At 35.0% G+C, this 19775-nt stretch overlaps 3 protein-coding genes across 3 annotated transcripts; 1 reads left to right on the top strand and 2 right to left on the bottom strand.

Moving 5' to 3' along the window:
* Positions 1-8180: 8180 nt before the first annotated feature.
* LOC120329243 (uncharacterized) lies at positions 8181-10532 on the bottom strand. The gene is made up of 3 exons (XM_039395810.2): positions 9356-10532; positions 8936-9012; positions 8181-8645 (listed from the first exon to the last, which is right to left on the bottom strand). The coding sequence occupies exons 1-3, from the start codon at positions 9362-9364 to the stop codon at positions 8342-8344; spliced, it is 390 nt and encodes a 129-aa protein (XP_039251744.2). The 5' UTR covers positions 9365-10532; the 3' UTR covers positions 8181-8341.
* A 4270-nt stretch (positions 10533-14802) lies between these two features.
* On the bottom strand, positions 14803-17538 carry LOC120329186 (uncharacterized). The gene is made up of 3 exons (XM_039395736.2): positions 17311-17538; positions 16725-16769; positions 14803-16637 (listed from the first exon to the last, which is right to left on the bottom strand). The coding sequence occupies exons 1-3, from the start codon at positions 17327-17329 to the stop codon at positions 15688-15690; spliced, it is 1014 nt and encodes a 337-aa protein (XP_039251670.2). The 5' UTR covers positions 17330-17538; the 3' UTR covers positions 14803-15687.
* A 242-nt stretch (positions 17539-17780) lies between these two features.
* Positions 17781-19166, top strand: LOC144420839 (uncharacterized). The gene is made up of 2 exons (XM_078110546.1): positions 17781-18032; positions 18345-19166. The coding sequence occupies exons 1-2, from the start codon at positions 17990-17992 to the stop codon at positions 19157-19159; spliced, it is 858 nt and encodes a 285-aa protein (XP_077966672.1). The 5' UTR covers positions 17781-17989; the 3' UTR covers positions 19160-19166.
* Positions 19167-19775: the final 609 nt, after the last annotated feature.

The raw sequence follows: 19775 nt of genomic DNA, 5'->3' as shown, positions 1-19775 counted from the left end.
CACTTGTACTTTCTAAATCTTTGGATTAAATGTGGCCAAATCAACGTAACAATATTTGAAAAGAATTTTTGTGAATTTTACAAAAAATGTATATATACTTTATGTAGCTGTAAGGGGATTCGTACAATGCTATCGGGTCCCTCATATGGACAAAACTCAAAAATGGAGTGTTTGGGTCTGCAAAATGAACAAAGTAAATTATTCGAATCGGTTCAAACAAATATTTCGAATCGCCGCCATTTTGTTTATTTTATGTCCGCCAAAGGTCGAGCTGAATGTCTGATTTTTTTTTATTGGAACCAAATTTTAAAAACGTAATTCTGACATATGACTTTTTTCTCTCTAGTCAGTTACTGATTTAACATGTTTCTTATTCTGTGTAAACACTCAGCGAATAAGTTGAGTGCTAGATTATTTGTTTGACTCAGGTATAACCCCTCAACGCAAAGGGATCGCAATTCTTCGCACGTACCAAATTAAAATGAATTGAAACCTCGCTTCGCAGGCTACACACAATTCAGAATTGGCACGTTTCCGCAGGCTGCACAATTTTTCCTTGCGGGCCGAGGGTTGTACACCCCTGTTTTGGGATAGAGCAAATATTAGTTCGGGTGTGATTTTGTGCATATAGCCGGTATGCATGTCGATGGACCGAAAGCAGAAGGCGCTTCAGAAAAGAGTGCGCGAGAAAATCGGAGATTCATCGCAACTGTCAAAATTCCAGGTTAAACAGACAGCCCATACGTTTTTATGCTGATTAAGGTAATGTAAATATTGATCTCGACTTTTGCAGGATATCTCGGCTACATTTACCTGTTTGCACTCGAGTAAGCACGAAACTCAAACCAACCCGCATCAGCTGTGGGGATATATTATGGGTATTAATTATTACTGACAGTTATAATGAATGCAAGAATGATGATAATAAATGTTTTAACCCTATCCAGCAAGAAGGGTAGCCAAATTTATAACCAAGAAAAATATTTAAAAATGTTGATTTGTCTGATGGAAAGTAGAGAAGAATAAGCGCAACATAGTGTTTACTTAAATATATATTTGAATATACTTTCATACATTCTCTTTATTCTCGTTTTTTAAATTATTGTTATTCATTCGAACTAATTTTTTTATGAATTCGTTTTCGTTTCTCTAATGAATCCCTGCACTATGAATATTTACTTCATTGCAAAAAATTGGGTGTTTGTTGTTCAGTATCGTTCTAATTGAAAATCCCCATTCAATGGGTAAACCATCTTACACTAATTCTAAGACAATGTAATAACGTAATGTTGCCTATTTATTTAATTTGATAGCAGCCATTTTCTTCCTCAAATATAACGACTGATGTCAACATACTGTAAAAATAATAATCGAATAATTTTGCAATGTCGAAATCGTATTTAATTTATTTTTTTTTTATTCTGATTTTTTAGACAAGTTTGTTCTAACCCAGAATGAGTTTCGCACTTCATCACACAAAGCCAGTTCTGTTGTATTATTTTTGAAATTTAAAGGTAATTAAAGAAGCTTTAACAAAAGAGAACGGAAACTTTCAAGAATTTTCAGAGTCTATGACGTTACTTGATATTTTTTCATGTAGAAAAGTGTTCTGTTCAAAATATAGTATTATTGGGCCATTGAGTATTATGGTACATTTCTTTAGTGCTTTATGAATAAAAATACCGCTGATTAATTTGAATGTAAGAGTCGCAATGTAGTTATGGTATACCACGTCGTTCATTTTTTATTCAAGATACTTTCACTTTACTATATATAGTATGGGACGAATTTGGAGTGATAGGTTGTTTGGTGTTGACTGTGCAAGAGTTAACTATTCAAAATGAAGTGAAAAACAAATAAATATTTTGACATATTTCATCATCATCGTTAAATAAATATGTATATATAACTTAGGGTGAATTATGCTATTTTAGTTTGGTGATAAATTGGGAGGAGATGTACACTACATTTTAAAGCCAAAATAAACAAGGCATTTTCGCAGGAAGAAAACCTGATTGAACGTCAGTAAAATTGAGCGATCGTACAGTTCAACAGCCTTATTGAAGTTCGATTACAAGGTGTAATTCATCACTCATGGTTATACCATAACCAGTTTATTTTTTTTAAATTAATGTTTCTATCTAAACAGAGGGATAGAACATAACAAAGGATAATATAACTTATTGGACCTCGACGGATGTAACCGTAACGATAACCAGGTTCTTCCCCGCAGCTAACCCCCGATTCGTCGAAAATCACCATTCTGATAAATTCGTGAAATCACGGAATGTCGAGGAACACGTCATATGTCACGTTTACCAGGTTATTCCCCTCACAACACTCTATATTTGTCAGAAATCACCGTTTTTTAATAGCTGGGCAAAAATGCTTTTCACTTAGCTCTGTATTACCAATTGGGTTGATATACTTTTTTATGACAACCATATCATGATGTTTGGCGGTAAAGCAATTTCACATGATGCCAAGTAGACTGTAATTATTTGGTATGTTCCATGTGGTTAATCTAATATAAGATTGGGATTTATATATTAGAGAATTTTTCGTACAATATCAGAATATGTCACGCAATTTTCTGACTAAAGAGCAATCTATTTTCAATTTATAAAGAGGAGGATTTGAATATTATGAAATTTGATGAAACTGAACTTTTAGATATTCTCTTTTAAGATTCCCACCGATCTACCTATATATTTAATTAGCCGTGAACATTCAAGGTTAGATAGACAGCCCATACGCTTATAAGCTGGCTTAGGTAATGTAAATATTGATCCCGACTTTTGCAGGATATCTCGGCTGCATTTACCTGTTTGCACTCGAGTAAGCACGGAATTCAAAACAACCCGCATCAGCTGTGGGGATATTTTATGGGTGTTAATTATTACTGACAGATATAATGAATGCAAGAATGATAATAATAAACGTTTTAACCCTTTCCAGCAAGAAGGGTAGCCAAATTTATAACCAAGAAAAGTATTTAAAAATGTTGATTTGTCAGAAAAAAAACTTTTGTTTTGTTTGGTGGAAAGTAGAGAGGAATAAACGTAAGATATGGTTGCAAAAAACTTTGTTGTTCATTGCATTTTAATTCCTCAGAAAATATATTTTCGGTCTTTTTTATGTGTCACTATGAAATTTAATATTAATTTCATTTTTAGCTTAACCCTGCTAAAACGCTTAAATTCATGTTGCTGACACTGATGTGGTGATTAAAAACTCTACACTTGGAATTTTTTTCAAGTAGACATTTCAAGCAATTCCAAATTTGCTTTAGTAAAATAACCTCGATTTAACTTGAGTTATCAATGGTTATGCTTCGCCCTGTCTTATTATACAAAATCATACACGTCATATAAATGTAAAATATATATAAAGTGTTTATTTAAATATTTGAAAATACTTTCATACATTCTCTTGATTCTGGTTTTTTATTCATTTATATTTATTTGAAAACATTTTTTTTATGAATTCGTTTTCGTTTTCTAATAAATACTTGCACCATGAATATTTAATACATTGCTATAACTTGGGGTGGTGGTCGTTGTTCAGTATTGTTCTGATTGAAAACCCCCATTCAATGGTTAAAACATCTTACAGTAAGGTCGGATATTTTTACCCCACTTGTTATCCTGTCCTGAACACATAAATTCAGAAAATGACAGGACTACCAACCGCGGAAGACTTTTTTCGTGAGTTCAGGAAAGGGGAACAACTTTAGTAAGTAACGGCAAACATTAAAATGGTAAGTTGATTACGTAATTTGAAACAAATCAAATAAATCGAATTCATCCTTACAGTAGTCCATTCCCATCAACCAGTTTGTGAAAATTGCATAGACAATTCCCTAAAATATTTGAGTCTACAGTACTGAGAATTGTGACTGTGATGTAATGAATATGGTCTAAAGGCTAAGACAAAGTAATTACGTAATGTTGACTATTTATTTAATTTGATAGCAGCCATTTTCTTCCTCAAATCTAACGACCGATGCCAACATACTGTTGACATCATAATCGAATGTTACGCAATGTTGAAATCGTATTTAATTATTTCATTCATTTATTTGGATTTTTTAGACAAGTGTGTTCTCACCCCGAAGGAGTTCCGCACATCATCGCACAGAGTTAGTTCTGTTGTCTCATTTTTCAAATTTAAAATAAAATTAAGAAGGCTATAACAAAGAGAAAATTTCAAGAATTTTCAGGATCTATGACGTTACTTGACATTTTTTCGTGTGGGAAAGTTTTCGCAAACGATTGAATTTATGCTGTCAATTTATCTCCCTCGAATTATGGGTTCAACTATGTCAAGCATATTATTTTTGGGCCATTGAGTCTCATGATATATTCCTTTTATGCTTCATGAATGAAAATACCGCTGAGCAATCTGAACGTAAGCGACGCAAAATTACAACAATGTAGTTGTGTTAAGCCACGTCGTCCGTTCTTTATTTAGGATACTTTCACTTTACTACATATAATATAGGACAAATTTGAAGTCATAGGTTGTGTGCTAATAATAACAGGTGTTGACTGTTGAAAAAGAATTGAACCGAATCAATATTTTGACATATTTTATCATCATCGTTATTATAGATATGTATATAACTTATGGTAAAATGGCTGTTTTAGTTTGGTAATAATTTGGGGGGAGATGTACATTACATTTAAAAGACAAAATTAAAAAAGGCATTTTTGCAGGAAGAAAACCTGATTGGCTGTCAGCGGAATGAAGCGATGGTACAGTTTTATAGCCTAAAGCCCTAAATTAAGTCCAATTGGAAAGGGTAATTTATCAATCATGATTTTACCATAACCAGTTTATTTTCCTTTCTTTTCACATTTTTATCTAAACAATAGGGACATACCAAAAGATAATAAATTTATTCTTCCCCGCACCTAACCCCCGATTCGTCGAAAATCACCATTCTGATAAAATCGTGAAATCGCGGAATGTCGAGGAACACATATATGTCCCGTTTACCAGGTTATTCCCCTCACAAAACTCCTTATCTGTCAGAAATCACCGTTCTGATTATAGATCGCCAAAATGCCTCTTATTCATGTAATGCAATAGACACCCAGTTTTATATTACCAATTGGATTGATATGTTTAGTTTATGACAACTATATCATGATATTTCTCGATAAAAAAATCTCACATTATACTTAGAACACCTTATTCGTTTAGTAGTTGAACAAAAAAATGTATTTGATTGTTATTAACATAAACACTTGATAATGACTAAAAAAAAGTCATTTGCTAATAAAATACTAAGCGCCATACTCTTCGAACTCATCGAAAAAATCGTGACTTGGCAAAAAATTCAACTTTCCTTGTTCATCCCGGATCCCAATTTTTTATATTTCGAATCCTGAATGAGAATCATAGATTGAAATAATTGTGTTCGGAATGTAAAGATATAAAAAACTACACTTCAATGCAGGCACCGTGAACATTTTATACCAATTAATTACACAACAAGTACTATTTCGTTTGTTTATTTATAGTAGTTGAAAACGATGTTGTTATCAATTTTTTAAGTAAGTTTATGATTTTCTGACGCTAGCCTTCAAATAATAGACTGTAAAAACTTCGAACTGCAGGATATTAATGCTAATAACTAATCTGCGCCTGATATAAATATCACCATTCATTACAATAACAGAGACGAAAAGAGGAATGTTGTAACAGAAAACACATCTATTCATTGTGTCCGCAGGGTGATGTATTTTAAATATTAACCTAATTGTGCAATTCTACAATTTATTTCAACCGACAGCTAGCTTGATTTGCTTTGAAGTTAAACCTGGTCATTTGACAACACTTCCGCTTATGCTTCACACACAACACGATTTTTCTATTGTTGTGACGAAAATGAGAACTCATCGTTATACTATGACGTCAGTCAATAGAATGATGTCATGCAGTTTGAGCACCCATAGATATATTTGTTTACGTAATTAATATTGAAAAATTAGGGAAATGTATAGGTGCTAAATAAATCATAAAAATTTAGATCATGATACTATTCAAGGGGAACCCGTTATTATACTATGACGTCAGTCCATGTCATGACGTTTGAGCACGCATAGCTATAGATGTTTACGTAATCAATAACGAAAATTTAGGGGAAATGTATAGGTGCGAAATAAATCCTAAAAATTTAGATAATAATACTATGCAAGGGGTCATGAAATCACTTATCATTTATACATTTCCCAGATGTACAACAGATGTAGCTGTAAATGACGTTGATATCTAATTCTTTAGTAAACTTATATTCCGATGTTATTTTGACACGTAAAAGTTTTGTTTAAAGTAACATCACAAATTTAATTTGAAGTTTTCCATGTGTTGAGTCCCGATATGTGCACCCGAAATATGCCCTGCAGTTTTACGACGTTCTTGAAAGCACAAAAATGAATAGGAGTTAAATCAGTGACAGTGCGATATATTACGAGAAATCGGTGAGAGACCAAAGACTTATCGATCGAAAGTTAGGGGATCCCCCAAAACAGCGCTCTTACTCCATAGTGACACCTTGTGTCCCATCACTAATTAATTGATAACTCGCTAATTATTTGACATAATTTATCCAAAATCAATAGGCTTCTGGTACGACATATGATGAATGCATATGCAAAATCTGGAGTAGATTAAATATACCTATCAAGTAGACAAATACCTATCAACATACTTACCGATTAAAATCGATAAATAATAACTACTTCATTGTATAAATAGATGATTAATTATAATCGAGAGCCAGATTTGTTTCCTTCGAAGTTTTTTTATTTTTTCCAATTTTCTGACAACTACTTCCTAGTATGTTTCGTATTCGACTAGCCAAACGAAAGAGTGAGGAAATACAATGGCATATTCCGTTGTTGTTATTATTGGAGAATGGGATTTCGCGCTCATGACCCCCAGTGGCGTAGCAAGACTCTCGTGCCCCCCCCCCCCCCCCCCCGCAAAAATATTTCGTGGAAATGACCCAAAAAACTCTCGGACATAGGCTAAAACAACGCTTTTTTCATTTCGTCAAAAAGCATAACATGTCGCTATTAAAAAACCTAAAATTTGCCGTTTATCTTGGTTACTTATTGGTTACTTAAATTTTTTCATACGTGCTTCCTCTTCTGCCCCTTTTCTGCGTTTCTGTGCGCCACTGAGAGGTTTTGCTTTCGACATCATTCAGACAGCCTTCGTAATTTTGCCGGTGCGATCAAACCGCAACATGCCGAAAATCGACGACTCCCTGGCATTGTTACGTGACAAAACGATTTGAGCAGAACTAACATCAACGTTATAAGATGTGCATCAATGGTTTTGCAATGCAGCTTTTGGTTTTGCGGCTTCAATTTCTAAATTCTAACCGCATGGGCCCCTTTGCGATGTGGGCCCTCCCGCGACCGCGGAGGTTGCGGGGGTGGATGCTACGCCACTGATGACCCCAGTCTCTATAGTCTATAATGATATCAAAATGGATCTGTGTTGGTTAGTATTTATAAGGTATGCGTAAATTAAATAGAAAAATGGAAAGTGACTCTTGGTAACATCGTTTAGTAAAATGAATAATTCTTTTCTATAAAGCCCCTGTCTAAATATGAACGTATAGGCACGATCTAATAATAAAAGTCGGATCTATAAAAATATTCATTATTTCTTACACTATTCTAATCAAAGATTCACATAGTCCATGAGGTTAATCCAATATGAAATTGGGATTTATACATTCGAGGATTTTTCAAATAATATCAGAATATATGACGCCATTTTCTGACTAATGAGCAATCTATTTTCAATTTATAAAGAGGAGGATTTGAATATTATGAAATTTGATGAAACTGAACTTTTAGTCTGGCTCAAATATTCTCTTTTAAGATTCCCACAATCTACCTATATATTTAATTAGCCGTGACGAAGTATTGATCACATAACCATCTAGGCATGACAAGAACTCAGAATACCCGTTAGCATGGCACTTGATTCACAGCATGTTATGATGGCGCTTAATTGACCCAGGGAATGAACTTTTACTTTGGTTCACCGAGACGCATCTGTTTGTGTACTCATGTAGAGAAGAGACATTGATGGACCATATAACTAACACGCAGCCATAATTACCTATATTCATTGCATACCCAAAAAATAATTAATTGTGAACAAACATGATTGTTCAAGTAGGAAAATAGTAAATAATGTAGTTGGCAAATGTTATAAATACGATAATAAATTAAATTATGTTGCAATAAATAAATAAATAGGACAGCAGAAATAGCGAAGTATTATTGGACATTGTATGTTGGTCTTTAAAAGCCTATTTATCTTCCAACACACATCTACATCCATAGGTAACTTTTATTCTTCTTTGTTTATGAGTCGTTGTATTAAACGTTTTTTGCTCAAACAAATCTTTGTTTCTGAGGACTTTGCCTGGAATCGATCTGGGAGAATTTTGATTGACTGGATCGTAGCAAAACTGCAGACACATGAAAGTAGTAAATTCGATCCCTTCTTTGCATTCAACTTTTATTTCCAACTTTGGTTCGAACGAGTTCAGGTTTAAGGCGACTTCGCTTTCTTTCTTAATGTGACAGCCAAAAAGCAATGATTCATCTGAACTGAATAACATGATCATGAATGTAGGCTAAGTTTTGATTATTCGGGCTCTTGACAAATATCAGCAAAACCTTTATGGTGTACTCGCATAACATAAACCAAATGAAAATCCAAACTTGATTTGGGTTGTTAAAATCCGCATGGCAACTAAAGAAACAAAATGGCGAAAATACATTCAAATCTAAAGCCAGATTTTGTAAACTCTTCTCTAATATGAATAGATATATAGGCTATCCGCACGATATTTTGTTCTACACAAGAACTAGTTTCTCAAAATAATATAATTTCTTACAATGGATCCCAACATGTAACATCTTGGACGGAGACCGCTACGATTGTGATAAAAAGCAGTTGAATTATACATGTTACCTAAAACAAGATTATTATGATTTAATGTTAGAAATATTTACCAGATTACCACATTAAAATAAATTAAAGAAAATTTATTTTTTAATTTATTTTGTTCATAGACTGATATAACAAATCATAGTGAATACCCTAAAAAAGTTCCAGGATTTTTTTTACTCCCATCTAATAGAATGCAAAAGTGTCTACTGGTACTTCTATAAGTAGTTAGATCTACTGGCAACTCACATCGCATAGCCTCTATTTGGCCTGCATGACTATTTTAGCGATCTTGATTCAAAAGTCTATAAATTTTGCTCTATAGTATTCTTCCGAGAATTTTTAAATTCAAGTAAAGCAAACTTACCTTTGACATTTTATTTATTCAGAGTTGCCAAGATGGAGATCTTTTATATCGTACGATGTTAACCATTCAAGTTTCGCAAATTCAATCATACTGGTTTCTAGCATCTCGAAATCCATCTTATATAGAGAACTGAGATTATAGAGAACTGCTAGGGAATTATAACTTTCGTTGTTTTACAACTTTTTGATGATAAGCAACTGTGCACGACAGCCAGGGGAGATCACCCCAAATCTTCCGTCGTTATCGATATTCTCTTTTCGTTGCGACTAACATGAATGTTGGCTAGGTATCCGGAAACTGGTTTTCATCGTTTTGAAGTGGTGGTCAACCAAGCGGAAATTAAATAAAGCGTAATATGACTGACCCGTTCGCAACATTACGCAAACAAACAGTACATTCCGATTTGTGTGTATACGAGTTCATATTTTTGTCCGTGTGAGAGTGAAAGAACCAGCTTTTTATTCAAACTGACTTGAACACCATTCTGATTTCTCATCGGAAACGTTTAACTCTACCAAATTTATTACGCCCCGGGTCGGATAATCGACATAAAAAGCATACCTTACCTGCCTTTACACCAACGCGCTACTGAATTTTGAGGTAGTTTCCAAAACTGGGCTTATATCTGGCAGGCAGTCAGTCTGGGGTATTCCCTCGATATTTGCAATATATTTCGCGTTTCCGCCGAAGTGAATGTCTTCAGAAATGGGTATCTTACTCTCGTGTCCCATTTCGGGACTTTGATTCGAAATACCTACCTACTTACATACTATATTAACCATTCTTATATAACGGAACTAAGAAAATTGTTTGACGAAGAAACGAAATGATCTCATATAAACGCAAGCTAACTTTACAAAGTAAAATTGTGTTGCATAAACAAAACTGCCGATGAAACCCTTCTTGAGTGCGCAAAATAAATACAAATTTCCTCGGAATGCGATTCGAATGAGAGGCAACAGAAGCAGTTATATTCAACATAACGTAAACGAGGGAGTCATACACAAGTTCAAGTGGTTTCCCGAAACAACCCAAACGATGAGAGATTGGGAAACACCATTCATTATCAGTACAATTAGAAATAATGTTTCCATCATGATTTGTTACGGCTTGTTCTTGAAACAAGGTCAAAACTAATGTTCACCAATTTGTGTCTCGATTTTCAGTATTTGGTGAAAAGCAATCAATCTTACCTGAAATAAATTTCATTCTAGAGATTGAGTATGGATCAAAATAAACAGCTTTAATTATATGCGTATCTACATTTATTAATGGGTTACGTGGTTCTGGACATTAGAAATTATCTCGGTATTAATTCCTGAAGTAGTACTTCAGTATATTTTGCAGTTTCGGTAGCAATCGAAAGACAGAGCTACTATAATTACAATTTACCATTCTGATATAAAAAATGTCATTTTATCCCCGGCACTGATATCTGAAAAAAACTTTGTACGACATATCAATATGGAGGTAAACATAGAATAACTTCTAACACGCATACGCTTGATTGTGAGGTATGGTCATTCAAACAAATCATAAACGCAGCTATTGAGCAACCTGACAACACACACACACAACAAATGTTTATCGAGACGGCGTTGAAAAATGCTGTAACTATCCAGAGCAATTTTTATTGGGAATTTTCAGGCCTGCTGATCAACGTAAAACTGGTTTTTGGACCATGAGAACTGCGAATTTGTTGCCGGAACGTAGTATGTGTACCAGGTTAAACCATAATTTAGATACAAATACTACGGTAGTCACTTGGCTAGTCCCGAACTAAGGAAAAAAAAAATAAGGAAAATTAGAATAAAATTATGGCCTAACCCTAACCCGGTACACATGATACGCCCGGTGTCCGCCATCTTGGTACGCATACTTCAGAAGCACCCAAATATTTTCATCTAAAAAAAAGAACGTTTTCTAGAAAGGGATGATCCAATCCTGGGACAGGGATGTCCAATCCTGGAGGATTCGTGTGGCTCGCTTGAAATTTTAGTTGCTGTTGTTTATCTCGTGACCTGTGAGTGTGACCCCTCCCAGACATAGTCACTGTTGGAGTTACATAGAAGTACTTACAAGAGATGAGCGGAGTCAGAATTTTAAGACTCTGACGAATTTCATGTTCATTAGACACACATCTGAACACTTGAAAATATGCATTATCATGTTTCCCAAACTCACATTTAAACATTGCCGAATCTAGAACTACATAGGGGACTGTTTTATACAATTATAGTGCTCAGTACAACCGCATATAAACATTGCGAAGTCTGCTGTATTACGTACACTAGCACACACTCATTACTATGTCCAACAAAACATCAAAATTATATTGTGACTTGTGAGATCAAGTGGCACTTATGTCTGTATGTATTATCAGGTTTACTGCTAGGCGCCAGCACACCAAAACACTATGAAAATAAAATAGCACCGCATTTAAAACTATGTTGCTGTAGCGTCCATGATTCTAAGCAGTGACCGCTCTTATTGTGTTTGTAAACTGGCAACGGTAACTCTGGGCATTGAACCTTGACCCTTCGGTGCGGGTCGCTTGAAGGTAGGACGTGTAAATTTGTATAGTTATAATTGGTCCCTCCTGTGTAATAGCACTGTATTTTACCGGATTTCTGTTTGATTACTATTTCACCAACTTTTCGACTAAATTATTCAACAATAAACATCTTTGGACAATCGTTTTGAACTTTGAGAGAACAATATCAGAAAAGAACCGCGTCATCAAAAATGGTTACGAGCCCTTATAGTGATATGCGTGCATTATAGCCAGGGATCGTATAAAAGATTCAAAATTATTTATAGTTTTTATTGCAGGAATATTTAGGAGTTCCATTTGAATTTTTTTTATTTGGAATAATCCAAGGTCCACAGTATGATTGAAAAATGCATTTATCCAATTCTGGAAAACTATGATGGCTGAAATGCGATCATGATAGGTTTTGTGGATCCTCGTCTCTTTTGGCTGTATTTAGAACTAGAAAATACAAAGTACCTTGGAAAAACGAATAACTTGAGAGAATTTATTTATTACAACGCATTTCACCAAGACCTGTAGGAACGCATTCACGCTACAATATCCTTATATTACTAGAAACACTCACCCTTGAATGGTGCATACCACCCTTGCCCCTGTTACCACACCCACCCACCCTCCTCGCACAACTGTCTGTATAAAGCAGTGGTTCCCAACCGCCGGTGCCGGTCCGCCAAGCTTTTTTGCCGGTCCGCGAGAAATTTCGTTGTTTTGTTGTCTTTATGCCGTCTCAGTCGCTTTGATGACGACGTTGCGTTGGTTTATTACGCAATTTCTCATATTGCGTCATATTGCGACGTCTTGGCGATGTCCTTCACGGCATCTTGGCGCCGAGTAATCACAATTTTCGCTTTTTCGGCCCCGATTCTAGTAAGATATGAACTTGTTGCTCCACCCTGCGGTGGTCACGAGACGCGCAAAAAAGCATGGGCCGCTGACATATAGGACTTCGAGCATGGGGTCAAGTTACCGACGATTTTGTCATTGTAATGTAAATCCATTTCGTTTGAGGCGTCGATCAACTGCAGATTTTAATATGATGAATACGATGAAAACAAAAACGCTTGATTGAAATTGTGATTTTAATTTACAGTCTAGATTTAGAAAAGAATCACTGTCACAATGATAACGAATACCCTCGCTAAGTAATCGAGCAATCAAACTGTTGTCCGCATTTTCAACCAGTTACGGCGTTATGAGAAAAAAATTTCATCACTAGCTTTAATAAAAACGAAGCAAAGAAATCGGCTGCACGCCGCTGCAGAGCTACGTGTTGCAGAAACTTCTCTGAGGCCTCGTTTGCAACCCCATATTGGAAACGAAACAGCAGCAAAATTATCACTAGAGTTAACTGTGTTTGTACATGATTGGGCATGTACATGTTTTTCATGTGAGATGTTTTATGCGTGCATTTCTTACGCATAATGGGTGCCCAGCACTGCATGTCATTGCGCAAATATATGCTATTCTTTTCTGTTCCGGTGATTTCAGTTTTTTGCCGGTCCGCGAATACATTTAATTTTACCGGTCCGCCAGGGTAGGAAGGTTGGTAACCACTGGTATAAATGACCGTATTATACGTATTTGACTTATCATATTTTACGCTTATCATAAGGGGTGCATGCCGCACATTCGTGTGTTTTAGGTCAGTATGGTCTTGTACATACATTCCGTCTTCAGTATTGATAATTACTTTAACTCTTTTATATATATATATTTATTTTACGAGACTAATAAACATACATACATACATATGAACAATAGGCATCCAACCAAAACTTTATGCATATTCTAATTCAAACTAAATATCTAAGCGCTGTCTATTAAGCATGACTCAATTTAAACTAAAGCATATTTTATGACCCATACGCTAAAACAATTTTTACCAAAGCATGGGAATAATAGCTTACGCGAGGCTTGGTCATCCATGGTTCCAGTATTCACTACAATCACATTTAAACATTTCATTTTGAAGACACCTACATATTCATTTCTTTGGTAATGCGCAACAAATTATTAAAACATACAGGCATGTGAGTTATTCGCCGCAACCCGACAACAGCATCCAAACACTGTTAAAAATTACAAAACACCACGTTCAGACTTGTCCAACAGTGGTAAACTCGGATCCACCCGGTATCATCCAAACGAGGCACGATTATGTTTTAATAGTTATGTACGGATAATTTAATTCCGCTTAAATTATGCAAGTACGTACGATACTTCTATCGCTTATATTATAGATTTAGTTGGTACTCCTGATTGACTTCGAGCAACCGAGAATATTCCCACTCCTGATCCGATCCTGTTTGTTGAAACAGAGTCCTGTTTTTTGGAGACCTGAATGCTGTTTGTGCTCAACTCTACTACTTACCGTGTTTTATCGACGGATATTGGACACAGAGTGGGACCCATGGGTCGTTTTGTTATTATTCTGTTGGCATTTCAATTCACGTTGAACTGAATCATAGTCACAGTGCCTGAAAAAGCTATGACAATCCCTGTACCGTAAACGGTACCCTGGGTAGTCGAGTTGTCCGCTTGGTAAGTTACCGCATATGATTATCGGGGAATTGACGATAAAATAACTTACTTTTGTCCCCGTTTTCACATATTCGAGCATAGCTCTCTTTTTGAATTTAATTTCAGTCTACTAAAAATAAACCACAAACCAAACTCTATCGGTATGTCTGGAACGTGAGGAGAAGATGAAGCGTGAGGATGAAAATCGGAAATACAAAAAGGATTAGGAGGAGTAGCCTACTTTTTTGTTTAAGTAAAAGACAACGCTGTTGCTTAATTTGCCGCAAATCTGTTTCGAGCTTGAAATATTATAATTTGAATATACACTTTGATCTCATGCACAGTGAAATTATTAACCTATGTGTGGGGAGCGAAAAGTCAAGTTACAGTTGCTGAAAAGCAATCTGAAGGCTCAGCAACATATTTTTCTGAAATCTTCAGCAGAAGCAACCGCAATTGAAAAATCTTATTTGCGCATATCTGATACTATTGTCAATCAAATGAAACCTTTTACAGATGGTGAATATATAAAAGAATGCTTGCTTATTTCTGCGGAAGAAATTGCGCCGAAAAAGATTAGAGAATTCAAATTAGTCTTTCACACCAAAATAACCACATAAACGTTTGTTTATTTCACTCTGGCATTTGATTAGTCAACAGATATAGTCGATGAATCTCAACTTGCCAAATGAAAGTGACGGGAAAAATCTTCTACTTTCTGAGTTTAAAAACTACAACAACAAGAAAAAACAGCTGCGATGGAAGATCATAAACTTAATGTGAAACATCTTATTGACATCGCAACAGATCGAGCAGCGTCGATGATAGGAAAAATATGGGATCTGTTACTTTGATTAGCAAACATATTGAATGCTCGGAGAGATGCTCCATCTCTGGAGCGGAATTTTTCGTTTGTCTGTTTTTTGCACCTGGAAAACCTATGTGCTCAAGTACTAAATATGTATGATTTGTATTTTGTACCTCCTACGAAACGTGGTAAACTGGTTTTTGACTTATATATGCAAAGTTAATGCCAATCTGCAACTGTTTTGGGAATCGTACCCATCATTTACCAAATGTTACTTATATATAAGATGGCAAAGTCAAATATTCTATAAATGTTGTGACAAATTCCTACTTTAAAGTTACCTCAAATTGACTCAATTTAATGAGGTCGATGGGCAGATAGCAAAGTTTTTGGTAAGTTTAACAAGTGAGAAAAATGTTGAATATGTCGTCGTTTGGCTGAACATTGTTTTTAAATGGGCCCTGAGCGCACGCGTGTTAAAGCATCTCTTGACAATTTGATATCTTTCTGCTGCTCATTCGTGTCGCCATAATCAATAGCTGTCTCTTTAGCTTTTATAGCTTCAATGTAGAAGTATTCAGCTTCGTCACGTCTTCCAGAATTTGCAAGCACAATTCCAATATTATGTAGCAAAACACCATACACGTTATGTTTGTTTGCATGCTCTCTGAATTCAGACTCAAGTATACTGACACCACGTTTACGAAAGTTAATGCTACGTGTGTTGTCATTGATAATGGCAAGATTATAGCCAATATGACTGCAAATCCAAGCTAATTTGATAGCTTTTTTCTCCGTATTCTCAACTTCTATTCCGAGTAATTTGTTTAGCATTTCAATCATATAATCAACGCCGAAATCTAATCCAATGACTTGGAGACGGGTCGAATCTGGATTCATAGGTTTTTGGTTGCTTTCTGACAATAAATCGATCGAGTTCAATGCCTTTAAAGGCCTTAATAGATTTGAAAATTGCCCTTGTAGTTGCCCAATTAAACCCTCTATCGACAGGGATGACAAGCCTTGTGAGTCTAGGAGTTTTCTAATAGACGTTCTCATTTTATCGATGCAGCGGTACACCCCTTCTATCACTTCATCAGGTGACTTTGCAGAAGCAAATACTATATCACAGGCAATGCGAAGCAAAAGTATGGCTTGACCAGCAGTTAATACATCGACGATGGCAATAATCTCATCCATAACATCCAATCCTGATCCAATAAAATATTTTCTGATGCTTCCTTCTATTTTCTCTGCTTTATTTTCTCTTCCCAATTGTAAATAACATTCTGCCATTAGAAGTTTTAAATCCAAATCTGCACTGTCCACATCACGAAGATTATCAAGCAGAGACGAGGCTTCATAATATTTGCATTTACCCACGAGAGCTCGGGCTCTTTCTAGGAAGTATTAGGAAGTTTAAAATGGGGAGGCAGAGGGAAAACGCGCGTTACTTTATATCAAAACATATTACATGATTAAATTACCTTCCAAAATAAAATCTTGTACCATGCCATGCTTTTCTTCCGAGTCTGAACATGAACCGAAAATGAAAAAAAAATCAGAATGCGGATTAAGTTTTCTGCACTCAATGGAATATATATATCAGAAAATTAACCTATTTCGTAGAATATATATCACACGAAATAGATTAATTTTCTAAAATGAAAACGCCTTATTAGCTGTGCGTCAGTGGTTGTATTCGCCTCAACATTTACCATTCGAGAGCTTCCGAATTACTGTGAGCAAACTTACATGAAATGTCAATCTAGGCGACAGACTCAATTTCGATAATTTCCGTCTAATACGTTGCACTACGCGCAAAAAGTTCTCATTTTTACCCTGAATACTTACCCTAATACAAAGTACAGAATTAAGTTTTTAAATAGATTTTTAGAGATCGTTTAATTTGGATACATTTTACTGTTATATCCGTATTGATAAATAATCATTCCAAAACGGCGCCCTGGTTTTAGATTTATAACAACCAATTTAAAAATAAAAACCCTGCCCTTCAGATATCCTTGCTATATACATAAGAAGATATTTTTTTACCTACATCAAGTAACTTACCTCTGCAGTTATTATCCATTGCTATCCTGGGAGAAATTTAGACCACTTTCCTCGCTTCATTTGTGAAAAAATACAAATTAATGTAAATTACGCTGATATCTGTATCATACTACTACCAATAAAATTACATCACCTAGTTTCAAAAACCTTACACATGGCTAGTTAGAATTACTCGCTATGAACGAGCGAATAAAATTCTTTCAATTCACTTCGTGTCTGTTCGTTGGTTTCTTATTTACACTGTGCTTAGGCAATGTCATATCGCAGTCGCCACTGTTCAATGAGGCGAATCATGTACCGTTCCACACAATGTTTGAGAGAGAACAACGAACAATAGATATTTTGTTATTTATCGAAGTATGTCAAAATAAAAGTTGATTGTATTTGATATGGGGGGCATATAATTCTTTTAAAAATAGAAATAAACATTTTAGATTTTACCGTTTGTAGAAACACTCACATAAGGCTTAGGCACCCAAACGAACACCTCGTAACAGGGTGTTTATTTCAACGTACGTCATAGACAATTGTGCTTTCTTTATTCAGTTCCTCTTATTACTAGCGTAAACGGTTTCAGAGTAGAATTAAACTTTCAAGCTAGATGTTGGTGGCAGTGCTCTTGCTGATTTCGGAGGCTCAGATAAAAGTATAGTGAATTTTCAAATTAAATCTCACCCAAATGGAGGATAAGGATGACTCAATTTTACTTGCTCTACGACAAGGTAAGTTTGTTTGTCTGTGTAATTCAAATCGATAATTATCATTAGCCATAATTGCGATGCGCGGATTCAAAATAGCTCAAAGAAAATGTTTAATAAAACCCTCTTCATATTATTTTCTATCTGTATGATATAAAATAATATGCATTTATCAGCATTTCTCAGTTTAAATTGATTTGCTATTCGTGATCGATTTATGACAAATAACGATGTTCAATTAGCAAGGAATTTTCCAAAAGCAGTGTAACGATCGCAAGTAAATAGCAAACGGATTTGGAAATTATACTGATGTTACACTATTTTTCTACTTTGTAGAACGTGCGAGAGCTCTTGCATCTCAATCAAAATATTACGAGGCTGCTTCATTAATTGATGACACAGGAATACCAGATGAGGAAACCTCAATCAGTACCAAACTGATGATGGCACATTGCTATTTGTACCTTGGTAGAGAAAATAAAGCAATGAAATATGTGAAGGACGTCAGAAAAGCCTTGCTTTCTGCACCCAATCCAGATGTTGAGGATATCATGGGGTTAATATACGATTTCATACAAAGTAAATCATATGCATGTGCATTAATTCTGCTTCCGATAGCAAGTGATATGTACAAAAAGTTAGATTCACCAGACGATGTGATAGATAAGCTTTTTCGCTGTATTCACGCAGCGAGCGAATGCACCACTCCGATGATAGAAAAGGAGGGAAGATCGCGTATCATTGCGATAGATTTCGGAATTGAATATATGGCGGAATTGCTTGACGATTTGAGAGAAACATCAGGATGTGATCCAGAAAAACAAGTAACTAAGGAGGCTTTAGCTACAATTTTATTGGCGTTTGACTACTGGAAGATTAACGATAACCATAAAGGGGTTAAACTTCGAGAACGAGCGATTGCATCACTGAAAAAGCAATTCGGCAAAAATGCTTCAAAACAAAGGGTTCTCGGAAAATTGTACTACAACACGGGTGTTGGATACGATATATTGAATAAAAAGGATCTTGCGAAGCAAGCTTACGAAAACGCTGTTCAAGCATATGAGGATGCCAAAGATTATGATACCGAAATGGAGAGAAACAATGACATACAAGAGTGCAAGAAAAAGTTGAAACAAGTCGACCTTTAATATAATGAGTATATAAACTTATTTTGAAAGAGTCGAAACATACTATTTGGTTAATTATATTCTTTTTATCATCAATTTTAATTTCGATTTTTCAATTTTAATTTATAACTACTAAGCTATGTGAGTGGAAAGTATAAAATATGTGTAATTTAACAGCAATGTCGCAAACACGAACAAAAAATACTACGTTCCTTTTATTCCAATGAATAAATAAGATATTAATTACTATAAGACATGGATAATATTTTTTTTTCTGTAGTTTTGAAGGAGTGAAGGGTTAAATTATAGCAGCATCCTGTTGTATGACATTAATACTACAGATTGAATGCATATGATGTATTCCCATGGCCAATATTAGTTTACAATTGTTTACTTTATAAACAGGTATAAGGTTGTGTTTGTATTTTATTCGGTCTTGCTTTAATTTGTCTCGGAAATTATAGGTATAACACATTTGTGTAGTTTGATATAAAACTTTAATCCTTTATAAATTAAATATTACTGTGTTGTGTGCCTATATTCTCTGAATAACTTTAGATCAAATAACGTTACCGAGAATGCTTATTTATAAAAAAAATTATGTTAATGGAAAATTATATTCAAAATTTGAGGATTA

The sequence above is a fragment of the Styela clava genome, chromosome 1 (genome assembly GCF_964204865.1).
Source record: "Styela clava chromosome 1, kaStyClav1.hap1.2, whole genome shotgun sequence".
Lineage (NCBI taxonomy): Eukaryota > Metazoa > Chordata > Ascidiacea > Stolidobranchia > Styelidae > Styela > Styela clava.
This window is presented reverse-complemented; position numbering and strand designations above follow the sequence as displayed.